The 11,892-nt window shown below is 38.6% G+C and overlaps 2 protein-coding genes across 2 annotated transcripts; one reads left to right on the top strand and one right to left on the bottom strand.

The window, feature by feature from the left end:
* Nucleotides 1-1,412: 1,412 nt before the first annotated feature.
* Nucleotides 1,413-2,395, bottom strand: LOC119651683 (pupal cuticle protein Edg-84A-like). The gene is made up of 2 exons (XM_038055382.1): nucleotides 2,242-2,395; nucleotides 1,413-2,138 (listed from the first exon to the last, which is right to left on the bottom strand). The coding sequence occupies exons 1-2, from the start codon at nucleotides 2,332-2,334 to the stop codon at nucleotides 1,554-1,556; spliced, it is 678 nt and encodes a 225-aa protein (XP_037911310.1). The 5' UTR covers nucleotides 2,335-2,395; the 3' UTR covers nucleotides 1,413-1,553.
* Nucleotides 2,396-8,663: 6,268 nt separating this feature from the next.
* LOC119651833 lies at nucleotides 8,664-10,224 on the top strand. Its single transcript, XM_038055629.1, has 2 exons — nucleotides 8,664-8,742; nucleotides 8,799-10,224. Exons 1-2 carry the CDS (start codon nucleotides 8,731-8,733, stop codon nucleotides 10,134-10,136), a joined length of 1,350 nt encoding a protein of 449 aa, XP_037911557.1. The 5' UTR covers nucleotides 8,664-8,730; the 3' UTR covers nucleotides 10,137-10,224.
* The last annotated feature ends 1,668 nt before the right edge of the window (nucleotides 10,225-11,892 follow it).

Raw genomic sequence — 11,892 nt, 5'->3', positions numbered from 1 at the left:
ATCCAAGGTCGTAAAAACACGACAGTTTGTCAATGAATGCGTAAAGTAATGGATCAGTAGAATAGGACATTAGTCGGCTATTGTCTGCGCATTCAGACGCCTGTAATCTTGACAAGGCCTTCATTCGCCATTTGGGACCATATGGAGTGGAGATGACGAATAGCTATTGGAAGGTCTTCAAACACCCTGCTTTATGAAATCATCGAACTCTTTCCTTGCAGCCGCTGGCTTCTGGGGTGATAGGGGCTGCACCTTTGAGAAGATCGGTAGTGTTGATGTGGTGCTGCATATCGTGCTGTACCCGCTGGGAGATACTACTTTCAGTAATGATGTTGCGATATTTTCAGAGGAGTACGCGAATGCGATGATCGACAATATCCTCGAATACAATGGGAAGAGTGTCGTCTGTGCAGGTGACGATTTTAAAGAGGCTGCGGGATCTATTAAAGTTTTATTCTGCAGATCCACCAACAGCCCATAGTGACACAGGACCACTGCATACCATTCGCAGTCCAATGGGATGCTGAAACGTTGGAACCGGACTCAATGGTTCGCAACGCAGCCCTTGTCTTTCGTCAAATCAGAAATCTCTCCGTGTTTTCATTATGAATTTGATCACGTTAGTTAAAGGTTGAGTTCCTTGGACAGTTAGTAACAAAAATATATAATATAATTTTCTTCGAGATTATTGCTGGATTATTGATAGGCCTATATTAGATACAGCAATAAAAAGGCAAATATATAGTAGATAACTCGACTAAATATTGGCATAATTGTTCGAGAATTAATAAGTGCAGTTTGAAGTAATAAGAACCATGAAGTACTTACTGTTTTATAGTATTAAAGAAACTAAGGATGATTCGAAATAATAATTTTCTGTATTTAAATGTAAATCTTTTGGAGTAAGGTGGTGGCAATCAATGTTGTTGAGACTGATGAGTGCAAAAGTAAACATAAAATGACGTGTACCAAATTTCCGTGAGCGACCATTATAAGGAATAATGGTGCTTAAAAGTTCAATACGTTTAATGCAGGGCAATAAACTCATAGAGCCACAGATGTCTGAGGTATGAGGTCTGAATTATAGTCTGGCCATCAGATTAGCGTCCGGATGGTTCAGCGGTTAGAGTGTTAGGGTATCGTATGGAAGCTCACGGTTGAAATATCACTGGTGGCAATGGGAGCTGCTTCGTGACTTGACGTCGGATACCACTCAGCTGTGAATGAGTACCTGAGTCAAATCAGGGTGATAATCATGGGCGAGCATAATGTTGACCACATTATCTACTACAGGAAACTGTAATCTTGCAGCGTACCGTTAAGGTCTTAAATGAAGTGCTCTAACAATAGAGATAGAAAATAGATGTCATATATTAAGATTGGCTCATCGAGATATAGAAAACATACATATGTTAAAGATTGTATACACTTTTATTAACTTTACACAAAGGCACATAACTTCACACTTTAAAATAACGATAACAAAAATTACTAAAAACAACTATATACACAATGACTTCAGACTTTGGTTTTAGCGATCTACACTTTGGGTCTCAGTGCTCATAGTTCCCTGATAGTCCTTTGAGAGCATCTTCAGTTTCACCCAAGTATGCAGTTGCTTCATTCGAGTCCGCAAGATGTCTGAGTGGTGAAGCTGTGCTGGATACGTAGTACAATTTTTGAGTCAATGCCGCCGTATTGGTTCGCAAAGGGCCGTATGGAACTTCCGGAACGATGTGGCTACTGACTTCTTGAAGGTGGCGTTCAGGCGCTGGAATTTTAATATCTGTAGGCTCACGACGGACAATGGCTTGGAATCCATTATGGTCATCTGCGGTATATTCTACAATTCGATGGTATCCATCAGAGTCAATCAGTTCGTAACGACCATGAACGACATCCCCTTTGCGTTCTTCACTTTGGGATTTGATATCTCCTGTATGTTCGTCTTGCACACCATAATGGAATTCGTATTCGGCTGGACCGTAGTTGTCTTCGTGGTAGTGGACATTTGTTCCTTCGTCTAGTTGACTAGTAGACTCCGCATTGATAGATGAAATATCGTGTTGTAATCCTTGGAGGTAATTTATCGGTAGAGCCAATGTTACTACGGCTAGCATGCACACAACCAAGAAAAGCTGAAGAAAAACACATTTGATAAGTAAAGACCATTCAATATTCCTAAATTCTAAGGTAATTAGTTTGAAGGTATTTGGTTTTTCAAAAGTTTGGTTTACTTACTTTGAAAGCCATCTTCTTTGCGATGTTCCTCAAAATCCAATATCTTTGTTTATTTAGATAATTCCAAATGCTTACTGATGCCCGATAAAACATGATAGTCTTTTTATATTGCTCCCCAAAAAAAGGCAAATAAACAGTTCACTTTTTGGGGGATTAAAATTACAGATTTTCAAGTCTATAACTTTTTATGATTTAACAACAATCAGCTTGTTATAGCGTCTGCTCAATAAAATTAAATTCATTCAAAAGATGAACCAAAAATGAAAAGAGATTAAAAAATATCTAAATTGCGGAAGTCCGACAACGGTCCGTACACAATATGCATACGAAACATTTGATAATTGAGTTTCAGCCTCATGTGCTTCATCTCAGATACTGATTTTATGGGTTTAGTCGTAGTGCAGCACTTTCTTTCATCTTTTGGATTTTTCAAAAATATTTTAAGGTTACCATGGAAGCTTAAACTAAATTTAGATGCCAGACAAATTTATTGTGAAGGCAGAATTGGAAAGAAACGAGTCACATTGTTCGAATTTACTCCACTAAGGTGTATGCAACCTTATTAATTTCGGCTGGTTACATGAACCGATATTTTCACTTTTAATTACCACGAAAAATTCCATGTATGTATATTCGCTAATACTCATTTAGCGCACTTTACAAGTTCTTTTGAATAGAAAAAAAGATTGATTGTTACATTTTTGTGTTTGATAGCTACATTTTTGTGTCATCTTTAGTTTCGATTGATATTCTTCTTCGGACATATGTTTACAAGTTACAGTGTACGGAAACCCTAAAAATGTCCATTCAGGTATACATTGAATATACTATGTATATCTGAATCGACATTCTTTAGGGCATTCGAACAGTTCCAATTGTTAACATATGCCCGTATAGTGATAATATTAAAAATATTTTTGACTATATTTGGAGTAGGATTAGTTAGTAATTAGGCGAAAAATATCCACTTGAGTAAGATTTGTGTAAAGTAGATACAATAAATTATATATATTTGAAAGATCACAAAGGTATGAAATAGTTTTTTCTCTTGTAACTGGATTTTCAGGCAGTTGGTATTCCCTAGCATTACATGTAAATATTTTTTGTTGTTGTGAATGTAAATTACAATTTAACCGGAAATATCAATGAATATCTTTATAGTCCAATTTTTGACTGGTATTATAAATGTACTCATTTGAGGTAAGCATAAAATAAATTGCGTTAATTTTTTGCTTTACTCCAAAATACATACATGAGTAAAAGTAAAACGATATCTGTTTGTTTGGTATTCCTTGAACGGTCAGCTCTTCTGCCTCTGGTTGGCTTGTTGATATAATTAGAGTATTATTTTAAGTTAATTCACATATTAACATTCCTAATTGGTCTGTGCGCTTAGATAGATTTGATTATGATGTATACGATTTTTTACAATTCATTTTGAATAACTTATTTGCTTGAAAGCCTTAGATTTGCTGCGAAATTGGTAATGGGCGGGAGCAGTTGGCAGGTGCTATTAGTATATTGGTAGTTTCTCAGTTTCAAAGAGTTTGGTATTAATGAAGCAGGTGGGTATTTTCAAGCTCAATACTGTATCTTCATTTTACTGATAATAGTAGACCAGTTGGAAAGCAACATACTTCCACGGATGTGGTCCATGGAACCCTCATTCTTGGGCTAGCACCCAAGGATATGAATTGCGGTTTCGTCCAGGGTAGAGGCAACTCATTAGGCGGTGCATCATATCTGCCCTGAGAGCAGCAATATCCAAGTGGTTACAAGGTGGTATTTGCTCCATTATATCAATTTCCATCAAGTGGATGGCGATGGAAGTCGAGGTTAATCTCGGCCGGTTTAGGCCTATATTTCACAAGGTGGTTTTTGTCCTGGTTATAATTAATACACATGTCGTATTTTTGATTTGATATAAGGGAGCAGTGCAAGTTTGTAACCATTTCGGTCATGCTACTCCCAGGGTAGAGGTGAGGCAGCAACTGATGGGTTGTCACTGCCTTGGACGAAACCTTATATACTTTTGAGAGGATGGGATGTGGATTCTAGGTCGTCAGATCCAGATTGAAAATAATCGATAAATCCTGGGTGTATTCTCTATGTTTGAGAAACGGAGCTGTCGGTGCGATTAGTAGTTGCTATTTATAAATAACAAACATGGAACGACAGGTGATTTCGGGTGACTCGGACTGTTTGTGTCAACTAAACGCAATCATTACTATGACAGTGAATGTTGCTTATTACCTTAAATAATAATCATTATGCTCGAAATCTTCACATTATTTATATTCACTACTACTATTAACCACATACTAGTGACTTTGCAAGCAAATCATAGATTCACCACCATCCTTTTGCAAGCGTCTTTTTAGGGTTTTGCTGAAAACAATTTCCTCAGAAACGGTTACACCTATCGAAACGAAATATGGTAGGAAGGAAGACATGCGGTAAATTACAATGTTGCATGTAGAACTTAAGGAGGGTAAATTATTTTTGCACAGAATATCGCCATGTTGGTTATCAAATGAAAGTCTTTTGACGCAGGTATTATTTCCAATATTGGTTGCAACGGGGAGGAGGACCCATTCTCAGAAACTACCCATCTGAAAAAACATGGTGGTCCATGCACTCAAATAAAGTTAATAATTCTACGTTATCATATTTTGCAAATTTACTGCAGACTCCCTCTTGAGTTCATCTTACATGCATAAAATTTTGCGGTGATATTACCAGTAATATCATACTGGAAAGTTTCGTGGTGATCCTACTAATATTAACAAAGTTGTAATAGGTCAAAGTTGGCTCTTTCCCACCAAATTAGTACTTTCTAAGGGATAAAATCCCAATGCCACATGGAACTGAATGTGGGGTATATTCAACGTATATACACTACGAGCTATATACAAATAGAACTATTCTGTAGAACTATTCTTTCATATCTCAAGCATCGAGCTTCCGTTTTTTGAATTGTTTTATCTAGAAAGGTATTTATAAAATCTCTACATAATCACCTTCACCGTGGATTCAGGAAGCGTCAGCTACCCTGGCATCTTTCCAATCTACCTCTCTTTTTTCGTCTTAAGAATATCTTGAACATAACATGCTACTCGGCACCACGCGTTTTCGCTCTCCGACATGGCCTCAATTATGGTGTCCGGGGACCCAAGACAGCCTTCCATCGAAAAGTGATGGCGATGGCGCTTCCACTTTCTACGGAAGAAAAAGGTGTGGCAGGCAGCATCCATCACGTCCTTGCAATAAATATAGTCGGGTGACAGTGATTTCCCAATTGTGTGCAGGTAAGATTGAAAATACCCGTGTCCGCTGAGCAGCTGGGTTAGGTAATAGTCGAACTGATCGTGCTTTCGATTGAACCACGAGCGCACGTCTTTCATGAGATGCGCGGCCCATCTACCTCTCGATTCTCTCTGTTCACAAGCGACAGCTTCTTCACTTCCTTCGCCTTTTCTGAGGTCGGCAGCATGGAGAGCGATTAGAATAACTCCCGCTATCACTATTACAGTTGGCTCCGAGGCGGTATGATAGGCGGACGTAGTTCGCAGAGCTCATCGTCTTTGTATTTGCGCTAGGCATTTACGGTACATTTCCTTACTGAGGGAGTCAGCCCATACTACGGAACTATAAAGGAGGCCGGACTGAACCGCGCTCATCAGCCAGTGACGCTTGCCTACAGCGTGTATCGAACTAGTCATCCTTAGCTTAATGAACTTCCCGAACACTTTCTCCTTTGAATTTTATAGTTTTTATAGTATCCAAATATTTCAGGGTGGATAGATGATTACGTTAAGGAAATATTGCGAAGCAGTGTAGATACATTTTAGAATATAAGGCTGAGAACGTTCTAGCAGGTTAATGTTACATGGTTTGGAAGATTCCTATAATTAAATGCCATTTATATAAGGGAGTATAGATTAATAAATTACTGGTCTGAGAGAGGGATAATTGGCGGGAAAAACAGGTGCTGGGTGAAAATCATGCCTACCCTTGCTAAAACTGTAAAACAGAAACTTATGTGTGTCTGTCTGTCACATGCACTTTTTCTAGAAACTGCTGCACCGATTGATGCAAAATTTAGTGGAAAGGGGGCAACTGTGGACCCCATGTATGCAGTGAGTTATACTGTCCTAAAATAAATTTAGAAGGGGGTATCTATGCATGCATTCACTAAATATAGCCTCAATCGATTTCCCGACTAGCAACCTATTCTCCAAAACCGGCCTTGGGTTTGACGTTTGTTTTAAAGGTGGGGAGGACGGTGGCCAGAAAGAGTTCATTTCTTTTACGGACCCATTCTTATAAACAACTCAACTCAGAAATCTGCAAAACATCATGAACGTCCAGCGGTGGATACGGACAACTATATCTAAATTCCGAATACATCATCCAAACTCTGCGGTAGAGCGGATGAACCTGTCTCGTGACATCGGAGGTAGGGACGTGGTTGACGTGGCGGCACAACATCATCGTCAAGTCCACTCGCTGCGCGCTTATTTTTATAGCAAAGAGTAGGCCAGTCTCTTGCATGTGGCTGCCTATAAGGCAGACTGTGAATTGACTCCGCTTAACTTTACGGATCGATCTTTCAATCCTGTGTGTGAGTTGAAGTCGGACCGAGGGCGGATCGATGAGTTGAAGTCGAAGGCAATGCACAGTAAACACGTCAATTGTCTTTGGCAGTCATTTGACGATTTGCATTTGTGCTGGGGAGCTCTTTGCTGAAACGAGACTGAGTGCCATTCAGAACGGCGTGGTCGCCACCCGAGCTTATAAAAAGCTCATCATGAAAGAAGGGGTTGGGAACGACCAGTTCAGAATGTGTAGTTCAGCATTAGAGACGTTGGATTATCTCATTTCTAGTTGCACTCTTATGGCACTGGTGAAATACATTACCAGGTATAATACTGTATGTAAGGTGCTGCATCAAAATCTTGCATACAAGCATGGGCTGATCACGGAAAGATGTCTGGTTTACTGATATTAGCCGCAAGTAGTACTTGATAGTTCTGCTTACAGCATGTATTAGGACTGGAAAGTTCCGACTGATCGCGATATTCCACGCAACAAGCCTGACTGAACAGCGGAATAGAGAATAATGGAAAGAGATTGCATGTACACCGGAATGTCTGGGGGAGAATCCTGTCCCCGAAAACGGACAACAAGGCTGTACCCGTGATTGGCTTCTTGTCACCTTGGTCATCATGCCATCTATTATCTTTTACATATATAGTTTGTTTTCATAGGATTCCAAGAATACCATGGGAGTGAATTGGTACGTGTAGTCCTCTGGAAGCGGACTTTTCGAAAATCTACACTTGGGTCAGTAATATATGGTTGGCCATGTCAGGATTTCGTGCTGACTGTGATACCCTAATTCACGGAGGTGACCTTTGAATTCGGTATGGAACGATATTTTGTTCTGATAGTGATAGGGTTCTAATGGATTTCCCCTTGTTTATATTTTCGGCACTTTCCTTTTCGATCCTTTTAGGTCAGTGCCAATCTCAATTGAACGCATGCTCATTTCGCTTGAGTTATTAAGATGTTATCATGGTCCTGTAGAGTTAATGATTTAGTATATGTAGGTTTTTATTTGTCAATTAAAAAGTTGCAACTCTAGATTTATTTGTTAGTTTCAAGCGACAAATTATAACACTTAACTACCGCTGTTTCCTTCATCAACAAAAGAGAGTTCATTATCATGACGAGGTTTAAAATAGATTCATATTTTAGAGCGACATTAATCTTATTTTGTACTGACTCATTTTCTTAAACTCTTACGAAATTTTCATAACCGTAGCATTAAACTAGTTCCACTTACAATCTCATTCAGGCGTGAAGGTATCAATACAATTTGCAAAGATTTTCAGTTATGAATGAATGGAATATTTTCAGTTTCTTATTTGCATTGTAATTGAATAGATTCAGACAATTAAACTGTGGATTTTTGAGGTATTAAAACTGAATGAAGCGATTTTTTGTCAACCTTCGTATTTTTTGAATTATGTGTAGTATGCGTGCAGTATAATAGTGAAAGAGCGGCAGCAGAAATAGGCGCGGGTTTCTGCTATGTAAAGCTGGGCTACTGCATTTGAATTAGACTGAAAATAATTGGAGCCATACTTACATGTCAAGCTGATCTTATGGAATTCCGAATGGTATGAGCAAAAAAAAGAATAAAATAAATGCGAACTAATAATATGCAAAAGGCGATTAGTGTGGGTTATATCATATTTTTTTTTGCTAATTCAGAAAGAAATCTAAGAAATGAATGGCTTTGGACAATACGGATATTGAATCACAGATTTGATATGTTGGAATAAGTGAATGTGTCAAGTGAGAGTTTGAAATAGCAGGAGATATAAAAGTAGCGGAGGAGAAATTTCAAGGTACAGTTCAATTCGTATTTTCTTTTGAAGTAGATACTTTATTCCGTTGCGATAATTTTTAGTTAGGTTTAACATGGTATTCAAGGTAATTAAATGTTTATTAAGAACAAGAACAGAATGTACAAATCATTTACATTGCAGACACAGTGGATACCCGTTCTGGGGTTGTTTTCATTAACTTTAGCGGCTGCTGCTTCTGAGGTGGATTACGTCACGGTGACTTCTTCAACAGAGGAAGCAGTGTCTCATGATTATGAAACTCAGAAATCAAATCCTGCTCCAGTTTATAGACAAATAGAGTACGGTCAAATCGCACCTGCCGCCTATGATTTCAATTATGAAGTTCACGATGAACATACGGGAGACATTAAAAGTCAGAAAGAGGTTCGTAATGGAGATGCTGTTCAAGGACGATATGAACTGATTGATTCAGATGGATATAGACGTATTGTGGAATATACCGCTGATAGTCACACTGGATTTAATGCTATAGTTCGGAGAGAACCAGTTGATATAAAAATTCCTCAGCCTATCCCGCAAGATGCAAAACTTACTTACACTGCACCAGTCATCAAAGATATTCCAGTTCAAGCTCGACCTGTCAATAGAGATATTGTACATATTGTGCCAAAATCTTCAGCACAACCAAAAACATCTCAATATTATGTTACACCCACTTATGCAACGACATCTCATTTATCATCAAATCCAGGAGTATCTACTCCATCTGCTCCTGCATACAGGTCTCTGACTTATTCTGCCCCATCCGCTGATTCAGAACATTTAGGAGGTGTTAGTCAAGTTTCAGGCCGAAAGCCCTCAGATTATACGACTTATTTGTACTCTCCTGTAGCGTACAACGATCAAGCTAACTCGGAGCGACCTCCACAAAAGACCAGATTTGTTTTGGTTCCAAAATATAGGACAACATCCCATTCTGCTCCAGTTTCCAATGCCTACGACTACACCCTTCCTTTACGCCCTGCCCAAGTTTACCAGGATGCTGTTCAGAATTATGGCATTCCTTTACGCCATGCCCAAGTTTACCATCATGCTGGTCAGAATGAAGGTTATGTCACTGGTGTTGGTATCAAAGGTTACAAAACTATTCCTGTTCAGTCATATTTACCACCAGCTCTTTCTGGTGAAACAGTGTACGCTCAATACACAAAAGCTCATAGTAAAGATTATGCTGGAGAACTTGCTAACGCTGTCTCTGCGGCTACAGGGTTTACACCGATTAATCCGGTTCAACATATTCAGACCAACCTTGTTGCACCAAGTTTAATATACCCCACTCAAACTCCATTGGTTTCTTCTGTTGCGCCCAGGTTAGAAACAACATTAAGTAGCCATAACTCAGTTGGTACTGAAGAACATGCTAACGATAAGATCCAAGGAAAGTCAATTTATTCTTTGAAAGAAGGCGAATCATATGGTCCTTATGATGCACCAACGACACCGAGTTACAAACAGTGAATAGAAGCCATGTTATTTCCTTACAATTAAAAGCAAGTAGACTTTTCCTTCTTTTGGATAATAGAAACTAAGTTAGTTGTACATATATACTTTTATAATGTTATTAGCTTTAAAAAAAAACTGAATAAAAGACTTTTGAATGTAGGAAATGTAATTTTTTCGTGACTGTTGGTATTAACTTTCTTTGGAAAACAGTTTGCCTTATCACTCTGTCGCATTACGATCACCAATTATCTGATATACGATTTCACTTTTTTTGTTACAAAAAATATGACGGTCGATCCAGTAGAAGATGTAAACTATTGGGCTGCAATCTTTCTTGAAAATGATGTCATATATGATTTAAACCGATCATGCCTCACTTGGGGACTCCTGAAATCGAAACCTTGTTTTTTAAGAATTTCCTATCACATTCTTTGCCACCATGGTGTATTAACACCATTTCACTTTCATGAATCAGATGCTTTTGAGGGTCTTTGACTCCACTTCAGATATTCCGTGGTTTTGTGCAGGCCAAGTACCTGTTATGTGGGTTTTTCGAAATTTTACATGCCTTATTGTCTACGATGCATGACTGAGTGTGCAAAAGATTGGAATGAGTTGGTGGTTTTTGTAATAAGTAAAACAAGTATAATTACTAATAAGAATTAGATGAGGCTAATTTTAGAATAATGCGAAAATGACTGAAAAATGATGCTTTGGGAGAATTACAAGTTGATGAGTCAGCGAAGAAGCGAAATTGAAGACGCTATTCTTTAAAACACGGTATGTTATGTCACTCTCTGCAGAAAATCCCAAACAACAGTGACATGAATGTGAAGCAAAATGAAACGATTATAGTAGAATAATAATATTGGGGAAGTTCCCTGGCACTTTTAGTCACATAAATAGAATTTGGAAAACTACTGAATACTACTGAACTAGGAGGTATACTTCTCCCCAAACGGAAGTAATATTAGGCATTTTACAAGTATAAAAAGTATACAAAATTACCAATAAACTAATTGCACTACCGTCATCGAAGTCAAATAGTTTTCGTCCGGTGCAGATTGAAAGTTAGGTTTGCTTACAGAGTTAAGCAAAATTCATTTGCTAAACCACTGCAATCACGATGGTATTATTTCAAAAAGAGGAAGCTAAATGGTCTTCCAGAGATAAGGGGTGCAACCCTTCAACTCTCCGAGGAAGTGAAATATCTGGGGGTTATTCTAGACAAGAAGTTTCTTTGGAACAAATATGTAGCGGTAAAGATGAAACGAGGCAGTCCTTTGCCTCGACATGGGGACTTAGGCCTCAGGAAGTAATATGGATACGCACATATGTTGCTATTATTAGGCCGATGTTCGCTAATGTATTCATAGTGTGGTAGGTTAAGGTGAAACAAAAGAGTTTTCACTGTTAACTAGCCACACTGCAAGGAACTATGTATTACATCCGGCATCTGAATGCATTACTCAATTTGTTGCCCTTGGATTTTTTTGTTCAGAGTACTGCAATGAGAGCTCATAGATTAATTCGATTAGATCTACGGGAAAACAAGGGACGAGGGGGCCACAGAGCATTGAACGGGTCATCAAGAGAATCTGGATCTAGTTTTCGTAATGTCTTATAGCTTTCGGCCCCACATACATCTGTTTAGAAGAAGATATGAAGTTACCTTGAACCTCGAATCTCGAGGAGAAAACTGGAACTAACCAGAAGGATTCGTCTCAGGATATACTATCGTCTCCTGCAGCGATGGCCAAAAACAGAACAG

Source organism: Hermetia illucens, chromosome 3, assembly GCF_905115235.1.
Source record: "Hermetia illucens chromosome 3, iHerIll2.2.curated.20191125, whole genome shotgun sequence".
In the NCBI taxonomy this organism is placed as follows: Eukaryota; Metazoa; Arthropoda; class Insecta; order Diptera; family Stratiomyidae; genus Hermetia; species Hermetia illucens.
This window is presented reverse-complemented; position numbering and strand designations above follow the sequence as displayed.